We start from the raw sequence: 17,163 nt of genomic DNA, 5'->3' as shown, positions 1-17,163 counted from the left end.
GGGCCGGGCCCAGCGGGGCCTGCGTGGGCCGCGGCGCGTGCGCGGGGCGGGGCGGTGACGCGTGGGCGGGGCGCGGACGGAGCGCCCGGCCCGGCCCGGCGCGGCCCCGAGGGCGGCGATGGCGGCCGCGGGTGGCGGCCCCGGGGCGCCCGCGGAGACGCCCCCCGCCACCACCGCCGCTGTTGCCGCCGCCGCCGAGGCCGGCGCGGTGCTGCAGCGGGAGCCCCTCTACAACTGGCAGGCCACCAAGGGCTCGCTGCGGGAGCGCTTCGCCTTCCTCTTCTCCAACGAGCTGCTCAGCGACGTGCACTTCGTGGTGGGCAAGGGCAGCGCCCGCGGCGGCGGCGGCGGCGGGGCGGCGCCCCCCGGGCCCGGCCAGCAGCGCATCCCCGCCCACCGGTTCGTGCTGGCGGCCGGGAGCGCCGTGTTCGACGCGATGTTCAACGGCGGCATGGCCACCACCTCGGCCGAGATCGAGCTGCCCGACGTGGAGCCCGCCGCCTTCCTGGCGCTGCTCAGGTCAGCGGGGGCGGGCGGGCACCGAGGGCGCTCCGGGCCGGCTCTGCCCGGCGGCCCCGCTCGGCCGCTGGTGTCATTTCCTCGCTCCGCGGCCTCTCCCGGATCCTGTTCCCGTCCTTTTCCCGGTGCCCGTCCGTGGAGGGAGATGCTGGGAAGGCGCGGAACCACCTTGTGGGCTGGCACGCAAGGTCACACCGCCCCACCGAAACCAACGTGTTTTGGTTCCTTCTTGCTCTTTCTCCTTTTCCCAAGAGAAGTGCCCTAATTCTATGGCAACTGGCTGTCCATTTAGGGAAACGTTTGCTGGGTGTCTGGCTGGGCTTTTGGGTTCCGCGTTTTGGTTTTTAAAGTAAAATGGTGGGAATTAGTGGGTCCCCTTGATGTTGCAACTATCCATCCATCTTCTAATAATAGCTAATAAGGGACAGAGGCTGCGGTAACAAGCTTTTAATTTCATTTGATACTTATTTGAAATCTTTCTCATCTTATTGTTCACTTTTCTTTGTCTGTGATGGTAATACATTGTTATATCTTTTTACCATAGTAGCACCCATTGTGATCATACTTATTTCAGTTACTCCTCGGTGGAGGGGGAACATACAGCAGAAGGCAGTAACTAGCTGATTTTTAGCCACAAACCACCCAAGTGTGAGACTGTGAGTGCAGTGATAGCAAAAAGTTATGTAAAATGAGTTAGTGATTTCTAATTTGGGCAGAGTAGGATTTGCTACTTGTCATGCTCACAAAGCTGATGAGTTTATCTACCATTTCTTTTCAATCAGTGTAGTGGTAAATAAAATTTATGGTGTTCATAGAATTACTGATAGTTTCTTTGTACCTTAGGCTGTGGCATGGTAGTATGACTGAACTGCTTAACCTGAAGGTTTTTATCAAAGAAACCACTCTTCTAGGCAAAACCTCTACAAAATGTATTAAACAATTCTCTGTAATAAGCATCTGGGAAACAAGTAATGTTATTGCCTGGAAATAAATATGTAGTGTCTCAAAACTTTCTGTAATGGGAAAAACTCTAAAGTCTTGGCAACTTTCGTTTTGTTTTGAGGCCTAGCAGATAAGAAAAGTGAGAAGAAGAGTCACCTAGTCCTTTTGGTAATTGTGGGCATGGGAGTTGAAGCAACTGATTTAAATAAAACCCAACAAACTCCCTTGCAGCAGCAGTGTCTCTCTTGCCATTAGCAAATGAACTGTATTTTGTGGATTTTTAGCAGGGTGACGAGGTGGAGAGTTTGTGCAGAGGAGTGAGAGGTGTCTTTCAAGCGAGTTGGTTTCAAAGGTTAAAAGTAAATGACACAAAGTGTCATGAAAAGCACACATAACCTTTATATATATGTAGAAAAAAACGCTGGACAGTGAAAAGCGAATATAATGAGAGTAGTTTATCTGGATATAAATAGAAACACAGAAACAGGAGATTTCTAAGTAAAGATAAGAAGGATGGTATTTAAAAACTGTAGAAGTGAATGAAGAGATGTTGTTAGAAGCAAACAAAAGCCATCTTGTGTTGGTAGAGCTGCTAGTGTGTGATGGCCAGGGGATTTACGTCAGTAAACTGATTATGCTTGTATCTTGTCTAAATATCACCAGACTGATAAACTGTTGAAACATCTCAGGTTTGGTGTCTGTGACAGCTCTTTAGGAAGTTCTTCCAAGTTATGTATAGTTTTTGAGCTTATATCAACATAAATACCCATTGCAATACCTTGTTAAAAACATACCTAAGGAGAACTTCAATACACACGAGGACTGGACTTTTTCCATGCTCCTAAACACTGTTTCTGAAGTGTACCAACTGTAAGACAACCTGAATTTTTTTTCCCTGGTGTTGACTGAAAGAGGCAAGATTGATACCTTGTACTGTTGGCCTGTCGTATCTATCATTAGTAAATTTGTCAGTGATGGTTACCTTTTATAGGACATTTCTTTAATGTTTGCAAAGACCAATTTGAGGCTAGAAATTAAGTCAGGATCTTTGAATACACATAGCAAATGAACAGCAGGTAAAGGAAGCATTTAAATAAGTCAAAACTTCTTAGGGATAATTTACTAATTATTTAATGTTCCACAGCTCATTTCTATTTTATTTACTCATGTAATTTGTTAGGTCTTGTCTGTAGCTGATGTGTTTCATAAAGATCTACTGACAAATGCTACTTGTAAATGAAAGGAAAATATTTTTTTGATGGAAAAACTTCAGTAGTTTGACAGCTGAATCCTTAGGAGCTGAAATAGTATCAAAGCCATGAAGTTTGAATCTGTTTTCCAATGAAACAGCGCTTTTTTTTAATGTTTCTAACTACAAATTGAATAGCAATGATCAAGAAAATTAGAGTTGTCTCAGTAGGATTCTGCTTTAGGATTTCATTTTGTTGTTTTTAGTAAGATTATTTTTAAATTTCATTCACATTTTACAGTAAGTTAACTTGTCCTTTGATCACAGTATAAAGGAAAGTGATGACATGGCACAAATTAGCACTCTGTCTTCTAAACGTCTTTGTAGAGGACTTTGGCAATCAGTAAATAGAGGGATAATCATGACTAACTGGAAAAAAAGATTCCTGTGTGCTTTTATAATGGTGAAAACATTTCAGCTGTTGGGAGGATGTTTAGACTAGGGGAGAAGGAAGTGCTAACCTGAGAGTAAAGAAAAGTAGCATAAAATGTATGAGAGGCTGTGAAGGGAATGATTGGGTTGTCACTCGGAGAAATTGTTTGTTCTGGTTACTTGTCACTAAAAACATTCTTTCACTCTGCACATACAAACCCCCACCTCCCCGTCCCTCCATGCTGGATGACAATAAGATTAGTATCTAAAGAGCAGGTTGTTTCTGTGAGTCTCTGGAAGGGAAGGAGAGGAGAGAAGGGGGAAGGATAAGTGAACTTGGGTCCCACCGAGTCAAGTGGAGGAGGAACACTGATATAAACACAAAGGTGTGCTAGTCCAGGCGTGCCACAAATGGGAGAGTTAGCACAGAGACAGAGCTCTTGGCACACATGAGCAGGGGGATTTTGAGAGGGAAGACACACCTAGAACTGCACCCTGATTCTTTGCAAGCTATAGCAGAAAGTGAAACACAAGCCAGAAGAGCTCCTCTGATGTGTCACTTCGTTAGCTTCAGATTGGACTCACTTAAGAAATAAAATCAAAATCATGTTCCCAAACCAAATTGGGATATTTTTTTTAATTAGATAAAAGTTATGCTGTAGGTTGCATGGCAATATTGGTTTGTTGTTTTGTTTGGTTGGTTTTTGTTTGTTTGTTTGTTTTTACAGCCGGTTAATATTCAACTCGTATGTGCTTTGGACTCCAAGCTCCTATAAAGTCATACAAGGAAGCTTAGGGCATTTTAAACTGATTTTTTAGAATCTTAAATCCAAAATCTAAATGCACTGTCCTAGTGCATTAATGCACAACTTGTCAATTTGGTATGCAAAACTGTACCTATGAGATCTCAGTTTCATAGAAGTAAATTTGTCAGCAATTAAGCCTAGCAAGTCAGCCCATCATTTTCATCAACACGTAATAAATAGTTCATAGTTTTCATAATTCGATTCTAAAGGAACTGTATGAAACTTTTACTTAAAAAAAAAAGTTAGCATTTAATTAAATTCATTTTTCCTAAAAACTGTTTGATGTAAATCCAGTTTAAAAAGTTAATCTAGAGCATCATTCACATCTCCAAAGTGATGTGCAAGCTGGCTGTTTAAGTAGATTGGAGTATTGTAATGCTAGATGTGTACCTGTATGTGGCAGAAAATTTAATGCTGAATACTGTGTTTACTGGTGTGTTAGCAACTACCAAGAATTAGTTTCCTTGGAATATAAGAAATATAAACAGTGAAGAACTTCAGTTTAAACTTTAATTCCAGGTATCAATTATCTAGATCTCTCCATGTTGCAAGCAAGTTTAATGAGTCTTACTTTCACAAGTTTCTGTTGAATACAAACTGCTTATTGTTACATTTAAAAGCCCTTCTAAACACACCTTCTGTCTCTGCCTTTCATTTCTGGGAGGTTCTGAACAACAAATACTAAGAAATACTAAAGAAAGGCTTGGTCTTTGTTCTGGAATTCCTGCATTTGCTAATGTGCTCTGCTTTGTTATGTTTAATCATCTATGTGTTGGGGACAAATGTATTTTTGTAAATCACAGGCTATTCTTGATTGTTATCTGAAAAGCTGATGAAATACTGCTAAAATTATCTTTAAATGTCACCTGTAGGAAAAGTTATTTTTAAAAAGTCATATTTTCCATACAGAACCTAAAAATAAATCTTATCTTGTCTAGTCTCAAGTAACAACTGCTCAGGAAACAGCATTTTTTTCCTGATATTGGTGGAGACTTCTATCTTTTGGTTGACAGCTTATGCTAAAGTCATAACCAATCCTCTAGCCTCAAGCAGTGGAGACAAGCCAGAGAGTTTTGCTGTGGCAGGAATAGAAGAGTCAAGGTCATCTGCTCTGCTCTCCTCTGAACGTGACAGAGCAGTAACTTCAATATAGGATGTTCTCACAGTATAAGCCCTTGACACTGTTCCCCTCACAGAGGGAAGCCAGTGTGCACTGTCAGTAAATTAGGTTCAGCAATACAGCCATAGAGGGTTGTGCATTGATATTTGGAAATACAGCTCCTCCTGATGAATTGAGAGAGCTGCATTCGTGTGTTAAGTAATTCTGCAGCTCAGCTGTTGTTTACAGTTGGATAGCTATGTATAACTAGTACAGCCGGATCAGCCTCAGGGAGTAATACATATTTAAAACAAATGTATGCCATTAGGTTAATGTAATATTCTTCCTTCAACCCTTTAACTTACCTTTTTCATTTGTAAAAACTGTTGCATGTTCACAGTGCAAATCTTTGGCCTGTTTTGTAAATGCAAAGAGACTTGTCTTTGACAACCCCTCTCAAGATACATTTTTATGATCTGTATTTGTGTATTGATTTGTAGGTTTCTTTATTCGGATGAAGTTCAAATTGGTCCAGAAACAGTCATGACTACTTTATACACTGCTAAGAAGTATGCGGTCCCAGCGCTGGAAGCACACTGTGTGGATTTCCTAACAAAGCATCTCCGAGCAGACAATGCCTTTATGCTGCTTACTCAAGTAGGTACATTTAAGCTTAGTTTTGATTTGCTAGGAAAATCAGTTTGTGAAGGGAAATGACTAATTCTCCTGAAGTATGTACTCCCTAGAAAATTTAAGTCCTCTTTAAGGTATAAACACAAAGAGTACTTAGACAGATCCAGCTATTTTAATTTAGGTCTGTACTAGAGTAAAAATGCCTGATTTTTAAGATGAGTGCTTTGTCAACTTAATGCTTAAAATGTATTTCTTTACCGTTTTAGGCTCGTTTGTTTGATGAACCTCAGCTTGCTAGTCTGTGTCTTGACACAATAGACAAAAGTACTATGGATGCCATAAGTGCAGAAGGCTTTACTGACATCGATATAGGTAAGTGTGAAATTACAGCACCCCAGTTCCCTCCCCCATCTGAGTCCCAGGCACTTCTTCCCTTCTTGGCTATCCACCCCTGCAGTGCTTTCCTTTGAGCTTCACTCCTGAGCAGGGTTCCACTGCACTGGATATCCATTTGATTAGTGTTGGTGTCTCAAGGCTCCCACGGTGGTAACACCACACTTTTCATTACAGACAAAGCTTTCACTTGCTGAGTGTGTTGTGCCTCATCCCTGAGGGATCCACACCTGCATTTATTTCTCTATTCGGAGTTGTACAGATTAGGTACAATCAATGAAATCTGCTTTAAAAAATAAGTACATAAACTGCTGATTTCTATGTTTAATATCCTATGAAAAACTAGCAGTTGTTAAATTTGCTTACTTAATTTCATTGCTACTATATGTGTCTTAAGATTTTACTCCAACTCAGCTACATTGTGGGAAAAATTCAGACTGAAGGAAGGTGTTCCAGCTGTTTAAAGAAATTTTAAAATCATTGTTAACTCATGTTCAGTAAAATTTGTGCCTAAACTGTGAGTGTTCATCTCTACTCTTGATAATTCTCAATCTGTTTTGACTTTCTAATATGATATTTTGTATGACTGCAAACATGCCCTGCTTAAATTAAGGCAGACAAACATTCCCAAAGACAGATATGAAAACACTGGTTTTTTTTGGACTTGTGTTCCACGATAACTTGTGCATACATGTTATTCATAAAAGGCCAGAATGAGTAATACACTCACGAGAAGTTGCTTCTGTAAAACACGTGAGAGTACCTTGCCTCAGATCCTGTGTTCACATTCAAGCATTGTGGATGGCAAATACAGCAATGCTTAAGATCACTTTCATATATCTTTCAACTGGTTTTGTGTGCACTGCTTCTTGTGTCCAGGGTTGATCCAGATGGGCAGATGGCTATGCAGATGAGAATATGACAGTGTCATCGTGAATAACTTGATTTTTGAGTAGTATGCATTCACTACTTGGTCACTTCCAGTTTTGATCTTGCCCTAGCAATGGAAATTCTTCAGAATATTGGTTGTCACTACATAGGTTATGTAGAGGTATAGATTACACTCTCTAGGAATCAAGAAGATAGATCATATACTGTCTTCATAGCAGGAAAATTAATTTTTAGTTTGAAGTCTATGCATCATTGAGAGATTTCTTTTTCCATAAGATAAATGATGTATAATATATATACATATAATGTATGATAATAAGACAAAGATAGTTATCTTTGTCTTATTGTGAATGTTCTTAATGTGTACTTAGTATTTTAAGGCTACATAATGTGTAGCACTTTATAGCTACACATTGATTTGAATGAAAACTGATCTAAATCTGCTAACTTGTTATTCTTTAGACACGTTATGTGCAGTTCTAGAAAGGGACACCCTTAGTATTCGAGAAAGTCGGCTCTTTGGAGCTGTTGTTCGCTGGGCAGAAGCGGAATGTCAAAGACAACAATTGCCTCCAACATTCGGGAACAAACAAAAAGTCCTTGGAAGAGCTCTTTCCTTGATCCGTTTTCCATTAATGACTATTGAAGAGTTTGCAGCAGGTGAGTTTTGGAGTTCTTTATCTTGCTGTTAGACCATATCTCTGTGCTGTTTACCTGTGTTTAGGTGCTTAACACTTGATTCTGTTATTAATATTATACTAATAAGGGTTGTGATGCACAAATGAAAGCAAAACATTCTGCAGATTACACTCTGGCCATTGGAAAATACTGTTGTTGTCTTCAGTTTGTGAATATGTGTGGTTTAAATACCACAGTTGGAGTAATCCTTCAAATCATCTTAGAATTTTTTTTCTTTTTTCCACAGGCCCTGCTCAATCTGGAATCTTGTCAGATCGGGAAGTAGTAAATCTCTTTCTTCATTTTACTGTAAATCCTAAACCTAAAGTAGATTATATTGACCGACCAAGATGTTGCCTTAGAGGAAAAGAATGCAGCATTAACAGGTTCCAGCAAGTGGAGAGTCGCTGGGGCTACAGTGGAACAAGTGATCGGATTAGGTATGACTTCTGAGATTATTTGAAGGAGAGACAGAGAAGTGTGGGTAGAAAGGGAACAAATCACTCACCTTTGACTTTTTGGCATAAGATACAGTGGCAAACATGCAGGTTCTGTTGCATGTTTGATCTTTTTCTCTTTTTTTAAATAACAGGCTGTTGCATACATGAAATACAAAGGGCAAAGAATGAGGTTTGGGAGGATTGGGTGCATTCTAGAATGATTGGGTGTTGTCTGTATATTCCTTTCTGAAATACCAAGTCTTGATCTGTTTTTATTTTAGAGATATTGAAATGAATCTTATTATGTTTTGTTTAGTGATGCTGAATATCTCAGGGGATTAGCAAAGCTTTAACCTATAAAGCTGACAAAGCATTTTTCTTAGCATTGAAATCTATATAAAAAGTGTTATCAAAAAAAATGCAACGCCACTGTCAGTTTACTTCACTGCTCTTCAGTGAGAGTGTTTTTCCTGCTTGACTGGGAGTAAGGTAACACATCCACCAGAGCTGTTTAAATTCCTTTCTTGGCTTGTGTCTTACAAGGTTCACAGTTAACAGAAGAATTTCCATAGTGGGATTTGGATTATATGGATCTATTCATGGACCCACAGACTATCAAGTTAATATACAGGTACAGTATATAATGTTCAAATAGGCTTGTGCAGGAACTACACTTCCTAAAGGTTTGGTCTATATTTGGATGGGAGCAATTGATAGGCCAGGAATCTAAGCTGTGTTTTGTCCTCAACAGTGGGCATAAGTGGATGATTAGGCAACAATAAGAACAGTAGGAAACTCTTCTTCCCTTTCTCCTGTATTCTCCTGTCCTTTAATCATTTTCAGTACAGGTGTTTTCCAACACCCAGCTTTTTCCCCATTTTCTCAAGCCTTTCCTAATGGGAGATGTATGTACTGATACTATATTTGGGCATGTGATGTCCTTCAGTAGTCTGCATGCTTCTTATAATGATTTGATTTTCCTAATTGCTACTTTTTAGTTTCTTTTGAACTGGCTTCCTCATTTTTGTCTTTTTGAAATTTAGCACAGCTGTGGAGGATTTGCTTTTGTTATTCACATGGGAGTGTTGACTAAGAATATTATGGACACTGTTACATAGTGTTTCCATTATGAAATTTTGAATCTGATCCTGCTCATCGCTCAGTACCAAATCAAGGGTTGTGTTTCTTCCTACTGAGCAATTGGTTAGCAAGCTCAGGGAAAGGCCAGTGATAGCATCTAAAAATGTCACCCCTGCTTTGTCCTGGGGTGAACCTTGCCTGCTCTGAGTGGGTAATTGAAGGCACCACTAAAATCATATTTCCTTCTCTTGTAGCCTGTTTGACCTCTTTTAGCACATCGTGGTCAGGATTGTCTTCTAGTAGTATTGATACAACACTGTATTTTCCTTTTTAAATGTGGAATTTCAGTCCTTTTGAATTCTTTTTCTTGGTTTTCTTTTTAGTTTTGGTTCTAAGCTTTCTAACGAGGTATTAGCATTCCATGACTGGCACCATTTTACCCTGTGGTGTATATTTCATAAGCTGGTACTGTCACATCACATTGATTTATTAGGTGCATGGGAAATTAGGTACATGAAAGAAATAGTCTGTGACTTCATTTAGAGGCAGAAATTCTGTTGTCCCTACCTGATTTTGTAGATTTCTAGCATGTTCTGGAACTGCTGTTTCAGGTAATTTCTGAGCATTCTTTTTAAATGACAGTTTATCTTCTGTTTCCTATTTGATGATTATTATTATCTGACTATTTTGTACTTAAGGATATGGATTTTTGTGTCTGTCTCTTAAGAAAAAAAAAGTGTTGTGCCTTTCCTGTTATGATGTTTCAAACAGAGTGTTTCTGGAATGAGGTTTTGAAGGAATTTGGCTTTTCCACATTCCTAAATTTAAAAGCTCACTTGCAAATTTCTTGAAGTACCATCAGTTTGGTTTTCTTAAACTCTACATCCATGTAAATGAGTAGTACAGTGCCACTGGGTTGGATCTTTAGAACAAAAGAGTTGGTCCTGAGAATCTATCAGCTATACTGTGTATATTTGGGGATTTTTACTTCATGTTATCTCTTCATTTTTAACCTCTCTGCTGAATTCCTGTTAGCAGATGCAAGCATTTAGTGTGTTCCCTCAGGATGTTTGCTGGATTTATTTAATCTGAAAAGAATTTAGGGTTTTTTCAAGGCAAACCAATGTATATTTAGTGGGAATGATCAGAAGATTCACTTGAAAAAGATCCTCTGATCCAAACTGAAAGGCTAGATATACCCTTATGGTTCAGATTAAGACCATCCACCTTATATGGGTTCTCTTTATCCTGCAATTAACTTCCTTGTCCCAATCTTTTCAGACATGTATTTAAGTTCTGTGCCTCTACCTTTCTTCTTGAAGCTGCATCAGTACTAGTAAAGCTTTAGAGAGTTAAATGTTTAAAACTTGTCTTAAGTGAGTGATAATGTATATTGCAAATAAATCTTTTATATGAAAAGGGCTTAGGACTTCAGCATTATAATTGTTAATATTTCTATTGATTGTGGCTGGGAAAAAAAATAGAGCATATTTTGCCTAGAATAAAGCTTCATCTCAAGCAATACTAAAAATTATATGGCAATTTAAAAATACTAAAACTGATAGGATTCTTCTTAGTGCAGTAATCATGAGAAGTGTTCTACTCTAAAGCTCTGATATCCAACTCCTGCAAGAGGTGTTGGGCAGCATGGATCAGTCTGGCAATCCAAAATAAGAAGTGAAGTATCTGTGATTACTACATTGTAGCTGGTCATTCCTATTCGCCACTAAACTCGAAGGCACAATAAATATTGTGTAGTCTGAGTGTAGTTTTTATTCTGAACCTAGATTAGAAATAAATTGTATAAAGCATAGCAGGACAAGTTCTTTTTTTCTTTTATGAATGTATCATTGACTGCTTACATTATCTGTAAAAACTTTTCTATATCAGCCACAGCCAGAGAATGCGCTTCCCTCACGCGGGCTGTGCAGGTGTGTAAAGATCAGCAATTACACTGGGTGGAGTAGGCAAGTGTTTGCTTGTCATCTTCTCATATGCATACAATGAGAATCTTTCTCATGCTTGTAACCCTAAGAGTACTGTTTTCATGTTTTTGCACAGATAATTGATTATGAGAAGAATCAGACACTAGGACAGAACGATACTGGGTTTAGCTGTGATGGAACAGCCAGTACCTTCAGAGTTATGTTCAAAGAGCCCATCGAGATTCTGCCCACGGTTTGCTACACAGCTTGTGCAACGTTAAAAGTAAGAATGTCTAACTGTAGAGAAGAAAGTGTTACTTTGATGCAAGAGTTGTTCTTTTATCAGTCTTCTGATGGGAAAGTGTCTCCTAGATCTTGATTTTTGGTTTAGGGCTAAAGAAGGGCGTTGTTAAACTCCCCAGTAACTTGTAAGACTGCTATATCTCTCCTGTGCCACAGCATGGACTTAGTAAGTGGATCCTTTGTGCCTTCTCACTTTGTGGCATGATGTAGGTGTTAGAATGAGTCCTAATGCAAGTTACTGGTTCTGTGTGGGGAAAAAGCACTATCTAAAATATTTAATCTGGCAGCTGTCTATCAAAATTGAAGTTTGATTCACTGATTGAAGTTTGATTCTTGACTGCTCTAGCTGGAGTCAAGGAAACAGAAAGATTTTTTTTCAGCACTTTTTAGATATTAGTGCTGAAACAATAGACAAGAATTACTTGTTCTGGGAAAGTCTCTCCTTGATATTGTGGACAAATGTATTTCTCAAGATTTTTTTAATATTCTTCTAAATATAATTCTCTGTTATAGAAATCAAAATTGAATGGGTTGGGAAAAATACTGCACATTAAAAGAAGCTGAGGCAGGGAACTAAGTGAGAATATAGACAACCTGTGTGATAAGGAGAAATACTAGAAAGTATTCATTGCTAGTTGGATAAAATCAACTAGTTTAAGTCTGCTATCAGAGAAATGTTTTTTTGCTAGTTAGACATACAAGCACTTGCTTCTGTTGTCTGTGATTTTGTATATAATTTATATGATGTGGGTACAGAAATTTTATACTACTAAAATAACCTAACTCAGCAGTGTTTGAATCTTAGCAATTTATGGGTTTTGCCTACTTCCACTCAGTTGCTAATCTCCTGTGATATTTTTCAGGGTCCTGATTCCCACTATGGAACAAAAGGTTTGAAGAAAGTGATCCATGAATCTCCTACTGCTAGCAAAACATGCTTTGTCTTTTATAGTTCACCAGGTAACAACAACGGTACATCAATAGAAGATGGACAGATACCAGAAATAATATTTTATACTTAGTTTCACATGATGATCTGGAATGTGTCAGTGTCTCAGTGGACTTCAGCTCACTACTGGCAGTTAAAAAATTCTCTGAAATTACATCACTGTGTGAAAACAAATCTATCTTGTTTGAGGGGTACCAGAAAAACTATTTTTTTTTCTGCATCATTATTGGCAGAACGTAATTTAGCTTTTCCTCTTAACAAAATGTCAAGTGGAGAAAGTACTCTGTATATTGAAAAGTTTGTTTTATTTGTTTTAAACAGTATCATGTGATTAATTGCTTTGTCTTTTCACCCCTTCGTTTCTCTTGTAGTAAAATTCATTTTTTGAACTGGAATATCCTTACTTGTTATGAACAACTTGCGTACGTTTTCCCCAATCTGTCCTAAAAAGACCATAAAGCTGCTGTTGTAATCCCATCTTGCACTTCTTTCCAAAATGACCTTGGAATGACCCTATGGACATGGATTGCTACTATATTTTTTTGAAGTACATCAGCAAAGCTGGATTTATATTGCCATCACCTTGACTTTTTTGGATGAGCCATTGAGAATTAATGGACATTAGCACTGCAGAGAGCATCTGCAGCTGCACTGAAGAAACACTAAGTCAACTTCAGCAACAAACAGATCTTTCCAGAATCTCTCTTAATTCAGAAGGGCTGTTTTGGAATATAGAACTGGTTATGGAAATAGCCACTGCATATACATATGTGCCTATAAAAAAATGTATAATGTGAAAATGAGAATACAAGACTTGTAATGATGTTATTTTATCATCGGATATTCTAGCACTAAAAAAAATTAGTATAAACCTAAGGATTACTTGTGTGCAACTAGTTTTACAGATTGCACACAATACTTTGCTGCCATTGCTGTATGTATATAGTACTCAGTGTCTTGCAGTATGTACTGTGTAGTAATAGAATGTCTTCGTGTACCCTTCCCCAGATTATACTAAAGTAGTAATTTGAGAATGCAGGAGAATAATAAGAAAACTTCCTTCTTTTTTTTCCTCTGTGTAAATGGGGAAGGTCACGCAGGTTTTGTGTCTCAAAAAGGCCGTGTGTAGAACAACGTCAAAGGGCTGTTCCCTGGAAGCACTGCGGTACCGCGGGGAGGGGGGCCGGCAGCGGGGCTGGGCTGAGCCGGGCCCTGTGGGTGACACGGGTCCCTGTGGATCACACGGATCCCTGTGGGTGACACGGGTCCCTGTGGGTGACACGGGTCCCTGTGGATCACACGGATCCCTGTGGGTGACACGGGTCCCTGTGGGTGACACGGGTCCCTGTGGATCACACGGATCCCTGTGGGTGACACGGGTCCCTGTGGGTGACACGGGTCCCTGTGGATCACACGGATCCCTGTGGGTGACACGGGTCCCTGTGGATCACATGGGTCCCTGTGGGTGACACGGGTCCCTGTGGATCACACGGGTCCCTGTGGATCACACGGGTCCCTGTGGATCACACGGTTACCCGGATCCGGACACCCGGAGCGGCCGTGCCGGAGCGCGCAGGCTCCGCGGGGCGGGCCCAGCCGGAGCTGCCGGAAGGGCTATGCCGGCCCTCGCCGGGTTCCGCCGGGTGTTGGCGGCGCCGGTGCGGAGCGGCGGGGCCATGCCCGGGAAGGTGCGGGCGGGAAGGGGCAGGGGAAGGAGAAGGGGAAGGGGCGGGTGGTGACCGCGCTTGTTCCTCTGTTTCAGGGCAAAGGAGCCGCCAAGGGCTCCGCGGGCGCGGACGGCGCGGCGGGACCGGTGGTGGCGGCGGGCGGCGGCTCCGTGAGGGTGGCGGTGCGCGCCAAGCCCGGCGCCCGCTGCAGCGCCGTCACAGGTGGGTCTGGGACCCCCGCCGGGGGTCTGGGGTTTGCCGCCGTCCCATGAGATGGTCTCGGGGGGAACACGCAAAAGCCCACGAGGGAACTGAAGCGGGAAGTTCCGCGCTCCAGGGGTCGCTCGTTCGCGGACTCCGTGGGCAGCGCTGGGTGGCGCGGTGAGCACGGGGTGAATTCTGGTTTGTTTGGGTTGTGGTTTTTTTTTTTTTAATTAAAGGAGTAACAGCGAACGCAGTTGATCGGACCTTCGGTTTGGCATCTGTGGTTTAGTGTCGCGAGAGTCTGTGCGGGTTTATTAGAACCATGAAAGCTCTAATAAAGGTCTAATAAAGCGCGTTCTCCCTCTACTGCCCGGGATTGCCCGTGCGCCCATTGGAACCGCTTCCATACACTGTGTGTGGGACCGGCGGGGGCCGTGGCGATGTCCAGGCTCGGGTGGGAACGCAGGGAAGTTACTGATAGCACGGCTCTCTGAGCAGGCTGATTTAACACGCGGTTTTTGGGGTAACCTGCTTTTTGTTGTGTTACGTGATGCCCAGCAGGAACAACACCTGCATCAGGAGGAGCTCAGAACGGTGCCCCCACTGAGAGAAAACTTAATACTTATGGCTGCATTGTGGTACGGTCTGAAGGATTGACTGCTTTTAGTGTCAGAAGTTTATCTTTGATTGTTCTGGCCAACAGTTTAAGGGAATTTATGCAGTGTGAAGATGTCATTCCCTGCTAATCTATACGTTTATTTGGTTTTGAATTAAAATGCGTTGGAAGGCATAAACGCTCATTTTTAGGAAAAAAAAAAGATGTTTTGAATATCTCACACGTAAAATGCTTGAAATATTTGTTGTAGATGTGACAGCTGAGGCAGTAGGTGTAGCTATTGCTGCACCCCCGTCGGAAGGGGAGGCAAATGCAGAGCTGTGTCGCTACCTCTCTAAGGTGCTAGAAGTGAAGAAGAGTGACGTTGTTTTAGAGAAGGTACTTCCTTTTCTTCGTTTCAGTTTTTCCTGCTGCAGTTGAAATTCAGGACTTTGAAACTTACACATTTAGGTACAGTCTGAAAGACACTTTATAAAGTGCGTCTAAGTTCAGTCTGAAAGACACTTTATAAAGGTTTTTAGTTGACTTAATGGCATGATTCATTGAGAACAAACCTAGCATAGGAAGAATTGTTTCTGCGTTCTTCAAAGATTCTCTTGTTTTCATGTGAAATGCAGTTCACAAAATTTCTGCTTCAGAGAGAATTTGGATTTTATTAACAACTTTTCACTCTTTTTTAAAAAATAGCTTCTGTGAAAGTTATTTGAGTTAAAATTTTCTGACATTTAACTGTCAGCAAGAGCATATATAAGCGCTTGGGTTACAGCTGGGCCACAAAAGTTTGTCTGTTTAGAATTTACATGTCTTGACTTTGGCAAGTGGAAACTTTGTTTTATTTATTGCACTGAATAAATAATTTCTTTTATTAATTCATTGTACTTAAAGTCAGTCTTTCCAGCCATTTTCATTTATCGTTTATGAGCATACGGGCGCAATAAAAATAAAACCCACCTTTTTTTATCTGGTAGTTTAATGTTGCAGTCACAGAAGTCTTTTAATGGATAGTGGTAAATGGCCATGTGATCAATGAATTGAGCACTGTGTTGCCAGAAGGTAGAGATGCAAAGACTTGAGTCTTCTTTTTCTTGAATCATGGGCAAACTGCTTCAGTTGTTCATCAACATTTTATAAATATCACCCTTTTCCTACCTTCAAGGGTGGTTCTCTGAAAGATGTTTTTTTGTGTGTTTGTCTAAACCAGGGTGGTAAATCACGTGACAAAGTGGTGAAGATTTCGGTATCAATGACACCAGATGAGATTTTAGAAAAACTGAAAAAAGAAGCTTCAAGTTGACCTAAAACAAGAGGAGGAAATGGGACAATGCATCTTGGTAAATGGACTGATACTCTTTCTTACATAATGTAGTGCTGTTGAGAGTGTGGGTAATGACTACAGAAAAATACTTCTTCCTCCCTTCCTCCTTTGTGCATATAGCTCCTGTATAGTTGAAGTTTTTTGTGTAGGTTTGATTAGAAAAACTTGTCTTTCCTGAGGCTCAGTATCTGCTTCTGTCACTACAAACTTTCTTCAGCTCTGGAGAGTTTCCTGTTGGTAAGATTTGTCCTCTTTCCTGGTCTCTAAACAAGTGGTTTAGAAAACTTGTTTCTTGGTGAAACAAACTTTGGTTAACAAAGTGAAAGGCTTGGAGTGACAGGCTTCCATGTGAAAAGTGGTACAAAAGGATGAGTCTGGATGGTAAAGACCTTAGAAGAATGTCCTGTTTGGTATCTCGTGGCAGGTACTGTGTGCAGCTTTGCACTGTGGGCACTTATGGGCATCTAAAATAAATGTATTTGAAGCCAATGCACTGCTGTTGATCACACAGGCAAGCTAAAAGCAGAATCACCTGAACAACTGAAACAAACCTAGAAGTTTTCAGTATGAAAAACCAATGCAGAACCCAGCAATGGCACACCTGGTGTCACTTTGCAATAGTCTGTAATTAGTTCTCTTAAAAGTAGAGATACGATCATATATATATGTATATTTGCCAATTGTATGTCAAGTATAATGACTTTTTAATAAAAGGAGGGAAAATATTATTAAACTTTGTTTTGTGTTTGTATTTTTAACAAAAAAAATTGTTTCCTGGAAGTCATTTATGTTACTCTTAAATGTGGCTTTTTTAGAATCTTTCCTTGGTTTAAAAACAAGTAGTATTCCAACCCCTAGAGGACTGAGTGGAGTCATCTGTAGAGTGGAACAAGAAGCCTGAAACAAAATGGGCAACTATACTTCAGTCTCAGGGCTAGTGAGAAGAAGGCTGGACTTCTCTCTTTATCATGCTTCAGAGGTCAGAGTAAGATTTAACTGGTATTTCCCAGAAATGTATGTGATATCACACGTGTCTCTGGTAGGAGTTTTCTTTTTCATCTGCATCATTGCTGATGTCTGAA

General features: G+C 40.6%; 1 protein-coding gene across 3 annotated transcripts; it reads left to right on the top strand.

Annotated features, from left to right (window-relative positions):
• On the top strand, positions 1 to 16,814 carry BTBD1 (BTB domain containing 1). Of its 3 annotated transcripts, none has more exons than XM_051796626.1 (10): positions 1 to 519; positions 5,488 to 5,644; positions 5,887 to 5,992; positions 7,367 to 7,564; positions 7,830 to 8,022; positions 8,566 to 8,653; positions 11,164 to 11,310; positions 12,194 to 12,290; positions 14,042 to 14,168; positions 15,968 to 16,814. In XM_051796626.1, exons 1-10 carry the CDS (start codon positions 119 to 121, stop codon positions 15,993 to 15,995), a joined length of 1,542 nt encoding a protein of 513 aa, XP_051652586.1. In that variant the 5' UTR covers positions 1 to 118; the 3' UTR covers positions 15,996 to 16,814. The 3 variants fall into 3 exon arrangements, with proteins under 3 accessions (XP_051652586.1, XP_051652588.1, XP_051652587.1); XM_051796628.1 differs by lacking the exon at positions 15,968 to 16,814 and adding an exon at positions 15,017 to 15,144 and having other exon boundaries at positions 78 to 519; XM_051796627.1 differs by lacking the exon at positions 15,968 to 16,814 and adding an exon at positions 14,387 to 14,423 and having other exon boundaries at positions 78 to 519.
• Positions 16,815 to 17,163: the final 349 nt, after the last annotated feature.

Source organism: Manacus candei, unplaced genomic scaffold, assembly GCF_025592945.1.
Source record: "Manacus candei isolate 608988 ecotype Guabito, Panama unplaced genomic scaffold, ASM2559294v1 h1tg000046l, whole genome shotgun sequence".
Lineage (NCBI taxonomy): Eukaryota > Metazoa > Chordata > Aves > Passeriformes > Pipridae > Manacus > Manacus candei.
This window is presented reverse-complemented; position numbering and strand designations above follow the sequence as displayed.

Excerpts from the sequence above, each read along its gene's own strand:
- BTBD1 (XM_051796626.1), top strand. The coding sequence starts at position 119 with ATGGCGGCCGCGGGTGGCGGCCCCGGGGCGCCCGCGGAGACGCCCCCC. Across the intron at positions 5,993-7,366 it reads CTTTACTGACATCGATATAG|ACACGTTATGTGCAGTTCTA; the intron begins GTAAGTGTGAAA and ends GTTATTCTTTAG. Across the intron at positions 14,169-15,967 it reads CCGCTGCAGCGCCGTCACAG|GGTGGTAAATCACGTGACAA; the intron begins GTGGGTCTGGGA and ends TGTCTAAACCAG.